This window comes from Salvia hispanica, chromosome 5 (genome assembly GCF_023119035.1).
Source record: "Salvia hispanica cultivar TCC Black 2014 chromosome 5, UniMelb_Shisp_WGS_1.0, whole genome shotgun sequence".
Lineage (NCBI taxonomy): Eukaryota > Viridiplantae > Streptophyta > Magnoliopsida > Lamiales > Lamiaceae > Salvia > Salvia hispanica.
The window spans coordinates 22,509,910-22,528,025 of NC_062969.1; the positions used below are offsets into that span (position 1 = coordinate 22,509,910).

Here is an 18,116-nt window from a genome sequence, read left to right on the forward strand (position 1 = left end):
GAGTTGAATCGAATGAGAGAAAGCTAAAGGCCACCTCTCACTTAACAAACACACCTCACATCTAACGGCTGCAGTGCAGGATCCGTGTGGAGTTGCCACATGGCTCTCATCCAGCGACTCTGGTAAGTAACCGGGCCAGACTTAAATTGGGCCAACACACATTCTTATGGGCTCAGCAAAAATAGCAGCCCAACCGAATAATAATAGAAGCCCAAAGCAAGGAGTCCAATAATCCAACAAGATTAATGTCCAACATCTCACAGTCTTCCCTGAATTGCAATTTCCACACCGATCAAAAATTAGGATTTACGTTATATCGAATTTCAGTGCACTATACTACAATGATATAGTTATATTATATAAGACTTGGTGACCAAGTAAATGATATTTTAGATTTTATTTATTTCCTAGTTAATAGAATTACCAAGTTAGGTTTTCTATTTTTGCTTATTTTCCTTTTTAGTTATTTTCTTTTACTAGTTCTAGTTATATTCCTTCTACTAATTCTATTAACTAGGAAATAAATAAAATCTATATATACTAGTCTCCAGGTCTTTAACTGCATCATGTTGTTTCTTGTAATATAACGAAAATAACATTTGAAAATAATACAATAGCATCTAAATTAATAAAACTCCAACATAACTAAACATATATTGTTCACGTCTCAATAATCAGACTCGCAATAATAATATAAAAGAATACAATCATGTTCCAACAAACTACGTTACAATAATTTTACTTGCAATTTCTTGAACAACAAAAGTCTTCATACCGTTTCAAACAGAAACTTAATCAAACACGAATATGCATTGATAAATATTCATTAATAAACATTATAACGAGAACCTTGTTCTATCGGGATTGATTCCGCCTTAACAATAATTTGTTTATTATTTCTCGATGAATGAAAATATTGTAGAATTCTATTATTTATAGAATTCTAAACCCTAAAACGTATCTTGCTAATCAATATTGATAATTCTAACTATTACAAGGTCTTGGAAGCTATTAACTCCGCTTCCTAGCAATTACTTCAGCCTGCACACTCAACACACAAGTTAGTAACAACAAGAAAGATCCTCTCGGATCTAAACTCAAAATACTAACTACGAACAAAGTGAAAGACAATAGATCACAGAATCTTGGCTCAGAACCCACCACAACAACACTGATCTATTCTTCCAGAACTAGACCCAAGGGAGCACAGATGGATTGGATAGAGTTAACCCTCGGACTACCAATACCTCCACCAGAAAATCCCCTCACACCAGATCAAGTTCCACCGAACAAATCTCAACTTAAAGCCTCCAAGTCTCACAAACCCTAGTTCCTCTCCAGCAACAAGCAATCGAAGAGATTGCCTCACACCAACACTCACAACAGATCTACCTCTCAAAGAACCGTGGAAGATCACCAAGAGATGGCCGGAAGTTCATCGGAGAAGAAGATAGAAAAGAGAGAATACACTGAATCGAGTGTAGAGAGAGAGAGAGATTGGAGTGAATGAGAACGGCGCATAGCCTTCTCTCAATTAACACACACAGCCCTACATCCAACGGCTGGAACGCAGCATCCGAGAGAGAGGGCACGTGGCAGCATCTGGTGAGTGAGGGTAAGTAATTGGGCTCAGCCCAATTAATCACATCCGGGCTAACAAGTAACACAGCCCAAATAAGAGTCCACTCAAATATATCCAACACTGTCGAACATTGTTTATCCCCTTGGGTATAACTTTTGACCGTGATAAAAGATTAAGGAACGGCGAAGAAGAAAATTGTGGATGAGAGTGTAGAGAATTTTTAACTTTTACAGAGGAACAATTGCAGCAAAATTTTAGGCGTAGACGTTGAAGAAGAAGGTGGAGTTGAGGAGAGAGAGAAATTCGTAGAATAATTGAAAAGAATGGGTGACGTGGAAGGAGTCGCTCATCTGTCGCTCACTACAATCGCCCAGTAGATCTTTTCTCCCTTATATATATACTACACCTATATTATGATATATATCAAAATAGTATATTATGATATATATCAAAATAGTAATGATGATGATTTCTTTATTGTGAGGAAACATAAGCCGTTACACATGAATGTATTCCTTGGCAGTAACAATAGAAAATCCTTCCTATTTTGACCATTTTTTTTACACCAAATCTGATATATTAGACGATGACTACAACCAAATCACAATTCACAAATTATTAAGTTCAGCTAATTTATAAGTGACGTAAATGCATGAGCCGTTATAGGCCCAATGTCCATTTGAATTCATTAAAAATATTCACTATGGAAAAACTTGCCAAAAATTGTACTCCCTCCGTCCCGCTTAAGATGACACGTTTTCCTTTTTAGTTTGTCCCAACTAAGATGACACATTTCCTTTTTTGGTAACTTTCTCTCTCCAATTAATACACTCAACCACTTTTTCTCACTCCTATTAAAATATTCATCTTTCTTCATCTCTCTACTTTAATACTTACACCCACCTTCTCTCTCCAATTAAACACTTTAACCAATAACTCCTAAAATCTCGTGTCGGCTAAGCAATGTGTCATCTTAGCTGGGACGGAGGGAGTAGTATTCATATAAATTCAAATAGATTCCACAGCATAATTCATTTTTATACTTGGCCAAGAGCTAAAGCTCTTCTCCACTCTTCAATATATACTGCCTTCTTAGCATCCAACCCCGGCGGCACTTGACGCTGTTGCAGAAGCACCGAAATCTCCTCCGTTTCTCCGAGAAGAAGCGCCGCTCTACGAACACTCCTCTCCCTCTTCTCAATCTTCTTACTGTGACACTTCAACCGTATCACCTCTACCATATTCGTAAGGCAAGCCGCAAGAATATCCGCAATCACAACGCACACTTCCTCAAACAACGCCTCGTCCTCGTCCCCGTCCCTTTCCCTGCGCCTCAGCAAGACCGTCCGCGCCACTCTGTACATTGCATCGGCCGCAATCACATTAGCCGGCCAGTTGAGCGGATTCCTCATCACACAGCTTCTCGTTCCCTTCACAAACCCGAGGACCGTCTCCTCACCACTGCTTGCAAGCTCCTCCACTATCTCCCTTGCATTCTTCTCCGTCTTCTTCTTCTTCAACTCATTCAGATCCTTGCCTTGCCACATGTGGAAAAGCTCTAATTCGACCCACGCCACGTCTGCTGCGTGTCTAACGCTGGCTAAGCGGCCTTTTTTATCGAGAATTTTGTCCACCAGCTTCACGAAGGGGAGCCCCTCCGCGACGCCTTTTAGTAAGTTGGATATGCTATTGTCCGCGATGGGGAAGGCCAGCGCGAGGGAGGAGAGCGTCACCAGAGGCAGGGACCAGCAATGTGGGAGGAGGCCTTGTGAATGTAGGCTTGGGATTTCATCGCTGTCGAATTGCGTCACGCCTTTGAAGCTGTTCGATTTGGAGAGGAGTTTGAGGAGATTCTTCGGCTTTCTAGATCTGCCTTTTTCAATGACTTGATCGACTTCTTTGCAGATCTTGTCCAGTGTTTGCGATCGGAGATGCTCTTCTCCTTCTAGCAGCATCGCGTATTCGCTGAGATCGAGCCCTGGATCGGTCTGCGATACTCGATTTTCGATCTTCAAACTTGATGCGTAGCTAATGAATGCCATGATTGGGGATGTGAAACAGAGAGATAGAAAAAGGAGAATTTTGCTAGTAAAAACAGTGAAATGCTGCAGAGAAATGCAGATCTGCAGAAATTGACCTCTCAAAATATGAATTGCTCTTCTCCATTTCAGATTTTGAATCTGTGAAGATGAAGAGCTCTGTTTCAATTCCACCATTTTCTGAGTCCAGTAGCTCTCAACCGTAACAGAATTTCTAAAATTACTTCTGCAAGCAGTGAGCCATCTCGTAGTAGGAGAAATCGCGCCGACGATAACTCCGGCGGTCTGTGCTAACAGAACGAGCTTCGTCGACCATCCGTAGCTCGAATTCGTCTGATCTAGAATGTTGAGATCGAATTCCTTCGCCATTCTGACCTCTGCTTCTAGCAAAACCAGAGCAATCAGCAATGTCAAAAAACCAGAAGCGGAGCAGGTGACTGACCTAGCCAGCACAAATTGGGGATTTCCAGTTTCCGCAATCATCCAGTGTTTTTTTATGCATAATCTCAATTGCTCAGCTGTAATCGCTCTCTCCGCCTCCAATTCGTCATTTTCGTGCTCATCGGCGGCGGATCGGCACATCTCGTGGTACTTCTTCTCCAGGTAGGGTTTGGTGGAGACGATCATCGCCGCGGAGGAGACGAAGATTAGGATTAAGAGCAGCATCAGCGCGATGACGATGATTTCTTCTAAAAACGCGCGGCGGCTCTGGAGGAAGGAGTGCATCTGGATGATCTGGATGGCGACGTTGACGACGACGGTGACCACCAGCACCACCAGCGCGGCGGCGTTGGAGAGGACCTCCTTGTCGGCCATGGCGCCGAGCGAGGGGAGGAAATTGGCGACGGCGGCGGAGAGGAAGGCGGTGCTGCTGATCTTCGCGAGGCGGTCGGTGACGGTGTACATCCGAGTGGTGAGATCGACGGGGAGCTTCATCGCCACCGCGAGGAGCGTGAGTGAAGTTGCGTTGAGAGGGAAATACTTGGACGGAAACCAGTGCTGCTTTTTCAATAGTCCTTGGAGAGTGTCGGCGGCCATCGCGGCGGCGCACATGAGCGAGGCGGCGGCGACGTAGTTGCCTATCCACGTCATCGGCGCCTCGAGGAGCCTCTCGATCGTCTCGTCCTTGTCTGCGGCCGGAGCGGTTGCTTCCATTGATAGTTATGAATAATTTAAATTTTGGATGAAAATCTAAGGAGATTTGGGGAAATAAATAATCTATGAATAAAGATGAGGGGAATGAGGAGTAGTTTAGCAAGGCAGGTAGAAGGAATGTTTAGAGGTTTGTCTCTTCTAATAATTCAAACTAACTTTTTCTTCTTCTTGTTTTTGTTGATGTTTTAATTTTATTGTATATTTGTCTCGTTCGGCGATGTAGAGAAGATGACAACTAGAGTAAGTAAAATCTCCCATGCAGGACATGCATATGCGTGCAAATTCTTTGTTTCCTAAGTAAAAAAGTTTTTTAAAAAATTGCCAAAGAGTTTTAGCTGAATATAGTATATTTTTTTTTAAAATTTATATGTGATGAACCTTGTAAATGAACAGATTCACTGATTCAGTTAATGACTTGATGAAACATATACAGCGAGCATTTTATCAAACAGTTTTCATGCATCAAATAACGTTCGAAAAATTCAGGAATAACATCTTGCGAAGCAAAAATTTGATCACTTTCTGGGTACAAAATTTTGGGCTGGAAAAAATAGCATATCACTGCCGACCTTTTGTCGAACTGTTTCCAAATGCTAAAAATACATGTTAATTTTCATTCATCGTTTCGACTTTCCAATACTGAGATGGGAAATTCTTATTCGGCAATTATACCTAAAAATAATCTAAAGGCATTAAAATCAAACAGATTGCGCACAGGTTTTAATTCGAACAAAAGATATTGGTTTTAGTTGAGGTATTTCCCCAAACAGTTCGAGTGCTTTGAAGAAACAAGCCAATTACAGGCTTCGATTCCTTTCGACACAACATCGAACATACTCCAAACCATGATCTAATGAGGCATTTCGTCGAACATCTTATGTGAATATGCGATTGCCGGATATAGTAAACCAAAAAAAATAATGCAAGGTTTTGTCAAACGACAAACAGAATGCATGCTAAAACTTCAACTATCAAGATCAAAAACACAATATTTAAAAGCAATATTTATAGCTTCAAGATGTAGCTCGATGATCGATGAATACAAACCGCTCCAAACGATGAAAATGGCTCAATGTAGTTAAGCACCAAAAAACGGTTATAACTAACTTTCTTCATCTACGAGTTGTAGTCTTGTAGATGAAGCCAAATACTAACAAGTAATAAAACCGAAATGTACATTTCAATTTTTTTACTATAATTTTATCAAGTACTATACATTTAAAATACACTTGAGTGAGGTGGATTCCATTATCACACTAGTTTAATTTCAATAAGGTGACGAATATAAAAATTATTGTGATGTATTCCCTTCCCTTTTGTTATTATTAGTCATATTCCTTTTTAAACCGTCCTATTATAGTTAGGTTTTTTCATTTTTCGGCAAAATGCAATATACTTACTCCCTCAATCCCATTAAAGATGACCCACTTTCCTTTTAGTTTGTCCCATCCAAAATAACCCATTACTAAAAATAGTAACCCCTTTATCTCTACTTTATTCACTCTTTCTTACTTTATTCTCTCCACCTAACACACAAAATAAAAGTGCATAAAATCTTGGGCCGCCCAAGGAAGGTGTCATCTTCCTTGGGACCCTTGGAACCCCCACCCATTTTGGCAATTACTATATATCTAATATTCATTCAACAATTAATATGTCATTACATAGCTGAGTTGGTGGAGCGGATGGCCAAATATCTCTCAGGTTAGAGTTTCAAATCCCAATAGCTGCGCTCATATGAATATGTTCTGTTTTCTTTTGGATTTTTCTCAAAGCTAGAGAACTAATTAGAATTAATCATTTATCCATAGATTAATTTATTTGTCTAGTACTTAATTCATTTTTGTTTTTTCACACTAGTATTTTTATACAATTAATTTTGTTTATTTTTTTTATTTATGAAAATATTGTTATTGTAACATTACAATAAAAATAATTATGTAATTACATTATAACTATAGTATATCACATTAGTAAATTTAATTTAATTGTTATGCTTTTTATTTAAAAAATATATTCTTAAATTATTTCGATGTTGACAATGTCATCGTATGTACTTTAATTTATTGCACTAATTTTCAAGTCATTTATCTCACATTATGTGAACTATTCAAGTCGTGATTATCTTTGGTGTTATTAATACTAAAAATACATAACAATTTTCAATGTTAGTTTGGACCCCCCAGTATTAGAATCCTGCGTCCGCCACTGGGACGGAGGGAGTATTTTCTAAGGGATGTGATTAAATAAAAATTTTAAATATTGTACAAACTCAAAACTATGACCATTGAAAAATGTCAACAGATCACAAAAAAGCATCAACAGGAAAATGTCAACAGAATTTCAATGGTAGTCAATGATTGATGTTGTGTTGATATTGTGTTGATACTGTATTGACATTAAAATCTTGAAATTTTATACTGTGTTGATATTGTATTGAAACTGTGTTGAAGCTATGTTGAGGAGTTTTGAGTTTGTGCAATACATAAGTTTTGCATTTTATCACTACCATATTTTCTAATACTTTATAATCTAGCAACTCTCCTATTCCTTCCGTTCCTTCATAGTTGAAATGGAACTTTTCGGCACGGAGTTTAAAAGAGCGATGTTTAGTGTTAGGTAAATAGAAAAACAAAATAAGAGAGGAAAAAAAGCAAAAAGAATAAAGTAGAGAGTAAAGTAAGAGTGAATGGGAAAATTTGTTAATTATTAGTATTATTATTTATCAAAATGACTGAAATATGAATGAACTTCAAAATGGAAAAAAAATGACTCAACTATAATGAAACGAATAGAGTACTTTGTTCTCTTTTCACTAGACATATATACACTTGAGATCCGTGTGTCACGATGCATAAGATCACGTTATCGGATGACTGGAGTTTAATAATGTCCATGAATTTCAAAAATTATTGTAATATAATTCAGTTTTTTAAACACCTATTTCAGCAATTGCCGGCAAATCGTGAATTTGGTCAAATTCTGATCCATATCACAATTTTAAAAATCAGTTTGAACACGTCGAATTTGAATATTTTTCTTAATATTTTGATAGATTCTAATTTGGGTGGAATTATATCTCAAATGACAGAACTCAACAAGAACAACACCACCCGTGAATTTTAATCCACTGTTTTAGACTCGGCTTGAATTTTAGTCCACCATTTGAAGAGTGTTTTAGACTCGGCACATGTTTAAGAAATTGCTTGACTTTGTGAATAAAAGTAAATGAGAAAGTAAGTGGAACGTGAGATCCATTTTTATAATATTAGTTTTATAATAAATTGTGGGTATAAAAAGTTAGTTTTATAATGTCATTTTAGTCCGTCCGCGAATAGGAGTTCCGGTTCACTTTTACCATAAATGGTAATATGGTCTCACCTTCCACTAACTCATTTCACTCACATTTTATTTAAAACTAATATATACAAGTGGAACCTTCTTCCACCCACTTTTCTTAACATTTCTTAAAACCCGTGCCGCCAAGAAGTGGAACTCCTAATAGCGGACGGAGGGAGTAGTTCTTTAAATAATGGACAATCCAAAATATGACAAAATGATTTCTTAAATGATGGAATGAGGTAATATCATTTTCTGAAACACACTTAACAAATAACTGTCATATATTTGGAATGTTCGTCAAATCAACGACATATTACACAACGGAAATCAAATTATTTTTGCGAGGAAAGCTTAGAAGAATATTAAAATTCATCAGAGTCGCGACTGATTTTCAAAATTGCATTATAAATCAGGATTTGACCAAAATTTATAAAATTAATGACAATCTGACCAATCAAAATTTTCCAAGTGGACCATTTAAACTTATGGTGGTTTACTTGGGCTCATTTATGGACTTAATTGGGCTGGACTCTTGAACATTCAAAGGCCCCATAACTTATCTCAAACAATACACTTTCCGTGTGTTGGAGAATTATATAGACCCAATAACTCTTTTACAGGGTAAATGAATTAATATCAGTGTTTAGCCAAAATAATACTATGCATGTTTGATAAGTTAGTAATAGCAAGATAGAGAATTATATATGGACATTTATAATGGTTTGATATTATAGATAAGCTTAACTTAAAGTTCAATATAAGACAAGGACCCTAATCAATCTTATCAAAATTATAACTTTAACCATGTTTATGTAACCCACCAATTTGTCAAGTTAAGCCATGTTATATAATATACTTTACAAATTTAGATAATTTCTTTTCAATCAAACATCAAGCAAAATAAATCATATATTTACATATCTTGACATAAAACCCGTATTTCTTATCTTATTTTACTAATCTTCTCATATCTCATCTTTTTTATCAAACGAGTCCTCTAGTATTGTTTGAGAAATGTCAATTTATACATCTAAATTGCGTGCTATTACTCAGCTCCAAAAAAGGGAAAAATGATTAATAAAATGAAACATGAAAAGGGATATCAAGGTACTTCAATTAAGATTGAATAAAGAAAAATATGTACTCTCTCGTTCTGTGGTAGTTGAGTCATTTCATTTTCCGCACTCATTTTAGAAAAATGATACTCCCTTCGTTCCGCTTTAGCAGTCCCATTGACTTTTCTGCACTCGTTTTGTAAAAATGATAATAAATAGTTAAAGTGGAGAAATAATAAAGTAAAAAAAAGAATAATATAGATAAGACTCTTCTCTATATTATTGTCTTTTTTACTTTATTATTTATCTATTTTAACTATTTATTATCATTTTTACAAAACGAGGGCAGAAAAGTCAACGGGACTGCTAAAGCGGGACGGAGGGAGTAATAAATAGTTAGAGTAGAGAAAAAGTAAATTAAGAAAAAGAATAATGTAGATAAGACTCTTATCTATCTTATTATATTACTTACTTTACTCTTTCTTTATTTTAAATATTATTACTATTATTTTATTATTTTAAATATTATTACTATTATTTTATTAAAACGAGTGTAGAAAATAAAATGACTTATGAACGACATTAGGATGGATAAAGTATGATTTTTAGTCAACACATTCTTAACGATAATTAAAATATTTGACTCTGGTCAATCATGGTGACGTACCTGTTTTACAAAAGTACTATGAAAAATATTTTTAAAAGAATAACTTATCTATCTCAAACAACCACTACGGTATAGAGCACAATAATTTGGATCCATTTCTTCACTTGAATTACTGTGTGAGAGATAAAATACATTTTGCCTTCGCTGAAATATTAATATTATTATGGCCCAATTATGGAGATTTGTTGGAAGTGTATGCCTTTATAGATTACTCTATTTTAATTTCAAAATTTTATAAATGTATATTAGAAATGGGCCACTCACCCCTTAAAAGGTCTCATAAGGAGGAGGGTTATCCACACTTATATAGATTAGATTGGATCATCACCAAGTCGATGTGGGACAGAATTGAGAGAATTTAACACGCCCCCTCACGTGTGGGCCGGAAAGGACATCGGTCTTCCATCACGTGGGTAGGCAATGCAAGAGATAAGAGAGAACCATCATCGATGTGGGCCGGAAAGGACATCGGTCTTCCACTCGTGAGGTAGATAAGAAATAAAGAGAAATCCATCATCGACTTGGGCCCGCTCTGATACCATATTAGAAATGGGTCACTCCCCCTTAAAAGAGCGAAATGAGTGCAGTGATCGTGGAGTGGTTGATCCAAATGCTGAAAACCCTACATTCGTCGAGCCAGCGCCCACCAAGAAGGGTAGATCAAAGTAGGCGTTGAAGCCTAAAGCTGTCTCGTCAAATGAGGTCTTTTAACGGGTGAGTGGTCCATTTCTAATAAAGTATTCCAAAGGGGTTAATTGATAGGAACCTATAAATTTATTTTATTTTAAAAAGGAACTGATTTTATTCCGCAACCCAACAGGGTTGACTTAAAATTAATCCTACCTCTATATAGTTGACCCAAAAATGTGTGATTCAATATTTTAAAGTTAAACTTGTCATTTCACTATTTGGTATTCTGCTTTTATTAACATAATAATAAAAGATGATAATTATTTAGAAATATATGTATTCTCATCTCGCTTAGAGTTAATTTTAAGTCAATATAACACTCATTTGTGTATGTATTCATTTATTAATAGATATAAAGCTATCAAAAAGAGTATTCTGTATTAGTTCTGTAAAATCATAAATTTTTCAAGCAAGATTTGGCCCAAAACCTGAAGTTATTGTCAATTTATAATCCAAAAAATACTTGCCCCATTTATGATAGCCAATTTCTTGAATGGTACCACAATTTAGGTGGAATTATTGTGTAAAATAAAGTAGATTGTAAATGTAAATTTAATATTTTTAGAAAATAGAAAAGAGAAATTTATTTCCAAGGTTGAGACAAATTACGAAAAAGAAATATTGACATCTTGCAGACGAAATGAATATAACATAAATTACTCATAATCGAATAGTTAGACAACCCGACTAACCAGATTGTCTTCGTCAACAAATCTAGATCGCATCCATATTTTGGATGCTAAAAAGTCATTTTGACAATCTGAAATCTGATACATTAATTTCTAACACAATAAAAATGTAATTAACCATGATAATGATACTTCCTCCGTCCCAAAATAAGTGACTTGTATTCCTTTTTGGGGTGTCCCACTATAAGTGACCTATTTCCATTTTTAGCAAAAAGTCATCTCTCTTATTTTATTCTCCACCTACTTTATTCTCTCTTCTCTCCTCTACTTTTCCCTCTCCCATACTTTACTCTCTCCACTTTAACTTATTTAAATACCATTCCTTAAATCCCGTGCCCAAAAGAAGTAGGTCACTTATCTTGGGACGGAGGGAGTATATTACTTCATTAAAAGCAACTATTATTAAAAATCAGATGAAATAATTCTATTGGTCTAGCCCATAACAAGAATTCTTGTGACCAGTCCAAAATTGGGGCCATGAGTTGTTACATTGATAGTACATCTTTATTAAATATTCTATATTATTTTAATTTTTTAAATAATTTAAGACATGTCTTCATGCGTCCGTGTGTATGTGTTTGTCCTTATAGAAGACTTTTTATATAAGTCAATGCACGCATTTTATGCATATTTTACTTGAATATCATTTATAAAAAAAAGTTCTTCATTAATTTCACATTTAGTAGTATTATTTATTTTATTTTATTAGTAAATTCTAATACTATAAAACTATCATCGATAATATTACGCTTATTAAATTTATAAACTCAAAATTCAATTTATCATTATATTAATTTATTCTGAACTCAAACTTTGGTTTTTTGAATATTTTATAAATTTGATAACATTAACAATTACTGTATATAAAATTTTTAAAATCAAAATAAATAGTATATAAAATTAAACAAATAATGATACTCAGTGCCACATATCGAATATAACTTCGTGGTAATCTCCATTCAATATTACTACTGCATAAAATTCATTTTGGTCAAACTACACTATTCCACTACATCACTATGTATGTAATCAATTATGGCGTTATATAGTTGGTAATTAGATAATAAAACACCATTTAACATTGAAGTCATTATTATTTGATCAATACTTATTTATGAAAAGTGTTGACATAACCATGATTAAAATATTATATTCGATTACCAAAAATAAACTCATTAGTACCCACCACTTAGAAAAAAAGTAAAGCAAGAAATGATAAACTGATGATAATGACCAGATTTCTAAATTTTTCATGGTTTCAAAATAATCACCCTCAAATAGTCAAATCGAACCCCGCAGGGCAGTTGCATCTATGTTAAATTTCATAATTTTTCTGACTAATTTTCAAAGTTATGGGACACATTTGGATTTGACCAGATTTCTTAATTTTTCTGGAAATTTTCCCAACATTAAAAATAGAATGGCCTGAGTAGAACAGGAGATACATTCCAAAAGTATGACATTAAGGCATCATATCTCTTTCAGTATATTAGGTGCAACACAGACAAATTCCATAACAATATTCAGAAAATAAGAGATGACTTTTTTTTGTTGCCATGAAAAGTCTTATCTTCATACTCTCTATATTAAGCATTGGTAATCTTGCAAGTTGCAATCAATCCCTTCAAACTTCACCCTTAATCAAGAATCCTCACATAAACTCACATCCTCATCGTCTGATTGTATTCGAAAATGCCAGTCGACGACACGAAGTTGGTGAAGCAGCTCGAGGGGCCAATGCCGTGGATAGGAGCGTATGCAGCCGTGGCGTCAACGCTCTGCACGCTCGCCATGGCTGCCGACATCTTCCATGGGCTCCGGAGCAGGAAATACTGGTTCCCATCCAAATACTTCTCCCTAAATTCCGCCTTCCTGTCGTTGCTGGCGGTGGCGATGAAGCTCCCGGTGGATCTCACCACCAAGATGTACTCTGTCACAGACCGTCTCGCGAAGGTCAGCAGCCTCGCCTTCATGTCGATCGTCATGGCTAATTTCTTGACGTCGCTGGGGTCCATGGACAACAAGAGCTTGGTGACGAACGTGGTGGCTCTGAGCATTCTGGTGATCACCATCGCGGGAAACGTGTGCATCCAGATCATCCAAATGCGGTCCTATCTCAACGCGAGGCGCATGTTTCTGGAAGAATCTGTGGCTATGGGGTTGATGCTGTTGTTGCTGGTCATGGTCATATCATCTGCTCTCACAATCCTGTCCACCAAGCAGTATCTCGAGACGAGGTACCATGACACGCGTAACTCAGCAGTGGCCGAAGAAGAATCTTTGGTGGATGCGAGGAGAGAAAGCACGAAGAAACTGAGGGTGTTGATCAAGAAATACTGGGTGATGGCGGAGACCAGTAGCCCTCAGTTCGTGATAGCTCGTTCCGTGACAAGCACCGTGTCAGGCATCGTGAGCTTGACCATTGCTGTTATTCTGGTGGAGGCCGTGGTACGGATTGCGATCCGGGAGGGGTTATTCGATCAAACGCTTTCGAGTTACAAGGAGTCAACCATAGGGGTTGTGCTGTCGCATACTATTGGAGTGGTCGTGGGTACCGTTGCTCCGGCATCAAGATGGCTCGTCGCCATAAGGTATAGAACCTCATCCAGCTGCATAAACACAATGAAAAATGCATTAACTGTTGAGGATTACTGGACTCTGAAGCTAGTGGAATGGAGACAGAGGTCATTATCTGCAAAAATCCAACATCTCAAAAGTAGAAAAATACTCCATGCTCTCAAAGGACTAATTCTGGTACTCAGCATTTCTACTCAACATCTAATTGTTCGGGCGAGCAAACTAGTCCTTGCTGTCTCCACCTGCGCGACAAAGCCAATCAAATCCTGCCTCGACTACATCACAAGTTCAAAGGGGAGGCAAGTTTCTGACGAGGTGGACCTCAGGCGCTACGTTATTCAGCTCGATGGAGAGGCGGAGCTGCCAGCAGAAACACTGAGCAACATCCTCAAAGAGGTGGATGCAAACATCAAGAGAGGTCAGAAGAGGAAAACAAGAAACCTACTGAATCTTCTGTCCAAATCTCGCAACTTCAAAGGGGTGATAGAATTCGACAGCCATCAAGTTCCGCCTCTGCATCCTCAACAACTCCCTTATTGCTGGTCTCTGCCCATCGCCACTCTGGCCTGCATTGCACAAACGATCCCGGATGTTGAAAGGGAGAAATCGGAGAGTCTGATTCGCGGAGTCATTGAAGGGCTCCGCTATGTGAAGTTCATAGACAAACTACTAGACAGTAAAAGCCAGTTAGCGAAGATAAGAGCAGCAGCAGACGCAGTGAGCATAGACGTTGAGTTTCGCAGCAGGTGGCAGAACAAGGATCTCAGTGAGAAATCATTGAGAGGGAAGAATGCAGAAGAAATACTAAACCAATTCCATCAAGATTCTAAAGCAAAAGTCGAGAAGTTCGTGTCTAATTCCAAATACTGCCTAGTGCAAAACCGAGCATACTGGACCCCAGAGGCCATTGCAGACAACGCAATGTACAGGATGAGCAAAACAATTCTGCTCAACCACGGAGGCGACAAAACTCATGAGCAACTGTTCGAGACAATATCCATCATGATAGCGGACATACTGGCAGCGTGCCTCACGAATCTACCACGAGCAATCACCATCAAATGCCACCGTGATGCCATTGAGGAGAGGGAGAAGGGTGTGCGAAAAGCAGCTAAATATCTAGGTGAAACGGAGGAGATCATTGAACTACTACAGCAACACGAATTTCCTATCCTCGACCCTAGTAAGGGAGCTTACATCGAAGAATGGCGAGCATTGACCAGACTGAAGGATAGGGAAAATCAACATGAACATGAGAATTGCATTTTCATCAACATTGAGGATTAGTTAAAACAGTTTCAGATTTGTATCAAATTAAGTCCTAACTTGTGATTCAGATTACAAACTACAATTACTGCAATTCAATAGCTCTTTTACTGAATTTCAAAATTGTATATGTGAATTACCTAATTGCAGTTGTGCTTTTGTGCAAATGCAGATATGGTTCGACCACAAAAACAATAGACAAACAACATAACCTAGAAATATTTTTCGAGAGCTCGGAAGCGCTCAACCTTCTCTAAGTATCCGGCTCCTCAACCAATTTATTGCAACGGTTAGCTGAGGATAAAATTGGAAATAAGAAAAATACATGAGGATATTTTTGGTATTACAAGCTATTCTTAATTGCCTAAAATACAAACCAAACGTCTGAATTTTAACTATAGAAAACATTGAAGTCAAACCAAACAATAGATATATTTCTCTCTTACCATGAAAAGGGAATCACTAACAAGAGCAATCCCTTTTCTTGAGAAACCATAAAGGCCAAACCAAACCACTCCTTAGAGAAAGAAAACTCGAGTCCTCGAAATTTTTAGCAGCCTTCTGTTTTCGGCTCAAATAGTTTTTCAAATATTTTCCCAGCTAAAAAGGGCCCTTAAAATGAGCTAAAAGCCTTTATTTTCGGCCCATTGCCTCAAAATTCGCGGCCCATTTTTAGTTGACTCTTCACTCTCGTTCAAACGCACGGATTCAGTGCATGGAATCAATAAAAAAATATCAGTCACATATCTTCAAATAATTTGTAAACCTCAAAAAATTCGGAAAATTGAAGAGTTAAAAAATGAGAATTGTTATATATGAAACAGTATTCATGCATCAATTAATGTTCAAAAAAGGCACGAGTAACACAAGCAAAGCGAAACGTCGAACACCTTCTACGTTAGGGGTGGCAAAATGGGTAGCGGGTAATGGGTAATTCCCATCTCGACCCGCTACCCGCCGGGTATTGGGTACTCACTACCCGACGATAATGGAAAACGGGGCGGGATCGGGTAATGCATTTTAGAGTTTTACGGGTGGCGGGTATACCCACTACCCGCGCGGGTATACCCGTTAGTCCCGATAATACCCGTTATTATTAGTAGTATTAGCCATATTCCATCTTTTAATACTCCCTCCGTTCCATATTAATAGACGTGTTTCAAATAGTTAAAGTGGAGAAAAAAAAAGTAAATAGTTAAATAATAATAGCCTTATACGCACTCACTTTGAAAAATTAAAAATATATAGTTAGAATGAAGGAAAAATAAAGTAAGAGAGATAATAATGTAGAGAAGAGTATTTCTATTATTATTTTTCCAAAATGAGTGAGAAAATGAAATGCCTCTATTAAGGTGGAACAATGGAAGTACTTTATCTAAGAGTTCTTTTGAAACATTTATATATTCCAACGAACATACAATTAAAAACTCACCTAACTAGCTATAGAGTGTTCCCTAACTTTTATTCTCAATCTATTCAACGTTTACCATCAATATTAATAAAGTAAATTAGGGAACATTGACGGTTGTTATGGTTTTCAAATTTTTTATTAGGATTTCGGGTCGGGTACGGGTACCCGCAATGTCGGGTACGAGATACCCGACACGGGTATCGGGTAATCCCGGTATGTCGCGGGGCGGGTATCGGGACAACCCTTGGCTTAAATCGGGTACGGATACCCGCGAGTAACCCGTTTCGCCACCCCTATTCTACGTACAAGATTTTGGGTTCGAACATCCAACAATAGTAGATTACTTTTACCTTAGACACGCTGATTAATTCGAAACAAAATTCAGGAAACTCGTCGAACAAATTCCAAATGGTTAAAATAATTAATTGGGAATGAGATTATCTTATTACATAGAGAAATTTGCCAAAAATAAAAAGAGACTACTTTATGTAACATAGTAGCAAATAGAAAAAACAAGACTATTAGCTTAAGACATGAAGGTATTATGGAGTACTATTTAAAAGTTGTCAATTTATACATCTAAATTTCTCTCATTAGCCTATTTCCCAACCTCACTTAATATAAATTTTGAGAGTTGACTTAGGTCAATCAATAACGTAATCCATGCCAAATTTTCCTCTCTCAGTACAAAATGCATGCAATGACGATCCAGACAGACAACTTGTGGGCAACATATAATGAAAAAGGTTGTTGATACCGTCGAAATGCAGAAGTAGTGGGACGATTTGTTGATAAAAGATGTTGGATGTAAACCGAAAGTTGAACCCCAGTTCTAAAGGATTATGGTGAAACTGTTACACCAGTCAATGCCAGCTTCAAACAAAGGCCAATTTTAATGAAATTTTTCGAGCTTCACGGCATCGACCCACCTGGATCCGCCACATGCTCCTAACACAACATCACTTACAATTTTACAAAGTTTGAAATCTTAAATAAAGATAACATAAGAATGTTGTTGATGGTGAGACCATTGATTTGTTGTTTACCAATAAAAAGCCGGAATAGCCTGTTGACATCATTAGGGCCAATGCTACATTATGAAGCATTTATTTCAAAGTTATGTACTACAATGTGATGAAAGGATAGGAACTCGTCAAGTACATCCAGCTCATTTATTAGACATATATCGACCACATGACGAAGTCATTAATATCTACGCATAAAAATTGTTGTAGACCGTACCAAAATAGAGAGATAGGTAAGGATTTCTGATAAGGAGTAGTAGTGTAGTATAAACAAAAAGTCGCCGGATCATGACAAAATCCAATTGAAACTACGTACTATAGTCGTTAATATAAAAGCAAAAGATCCATTTGATCAATCTATACTGCCAAGAAATAACTCAATCCTAACAATTAATTATTACTAAAACTAATTTTAATTTGGTCAGAATTTCAAATCTACTATCGGAAAAGTCCATGGCTTTTCTATCCACTATTTAAGTTCATGCAAATAAGTTCGTGATTTTAGGGACTAACAGAAATCCGATGCTCCTTACTCGAGTCGCAGCCACCTCTACATTCGTGATCGCCCCCAAACTCGTCTCCTCCATCTCCATCTCCATCTCCATCTGCATTGCGCCT

At 37.0% G+C, this 18,116-nt stretch overlaps 2 protein-coding genes across 2 annotated transcripts; one reads left to right on the forward strand and one right to left on the reverse strand.

The window, feature by feature from the left end:
• Positions 1-2,619: 2,619 nt before the first annotated feature.
• LOC125189655 lies at positions 2,620-4,776 on the reverse strand. Its single transcript, XM_048086909.1, has one exon. The coding sequence runs from the start codon at positions 4,774-4,776 to the stop codon at positions 2,620-2,622; it is 2,157 nt and encodes a 718-aa protein (XP_047942866.1).
• Positions 4,777-12,911: 8,135 nt separating this feature from the next.
• LOC125189656 lies at positions 12,912-15,083 on the forward strand. The gene has a single exon (XM_048086910.1). It carries the CDS (start codon positions 12,912-12,914, stop codon positions 15,081-15,083), a length of 2,172 nt encoding a protein of 723 aa, XP_047942867.1.
• The last annotated feature ends 3,033 nt before the right edge of the window (positions 15,084-18,116 follow it).

Coding starts and splice junctions, on each gene's coding strand:
- LOC125189655 (XM_048086909.1), bottom strand. CDS start 4,776: ATGGAAGCAACCGCTCCGGCCGCAGACAAGGACGAGACGATCGAGAGG.
- LOC125189656 (XM_048086910.1), top strand. CDS start 12,912: ATGCCAGTCGACGACACGAAGTTGGTGAAGCAGCTCGAGGGGCCAATG.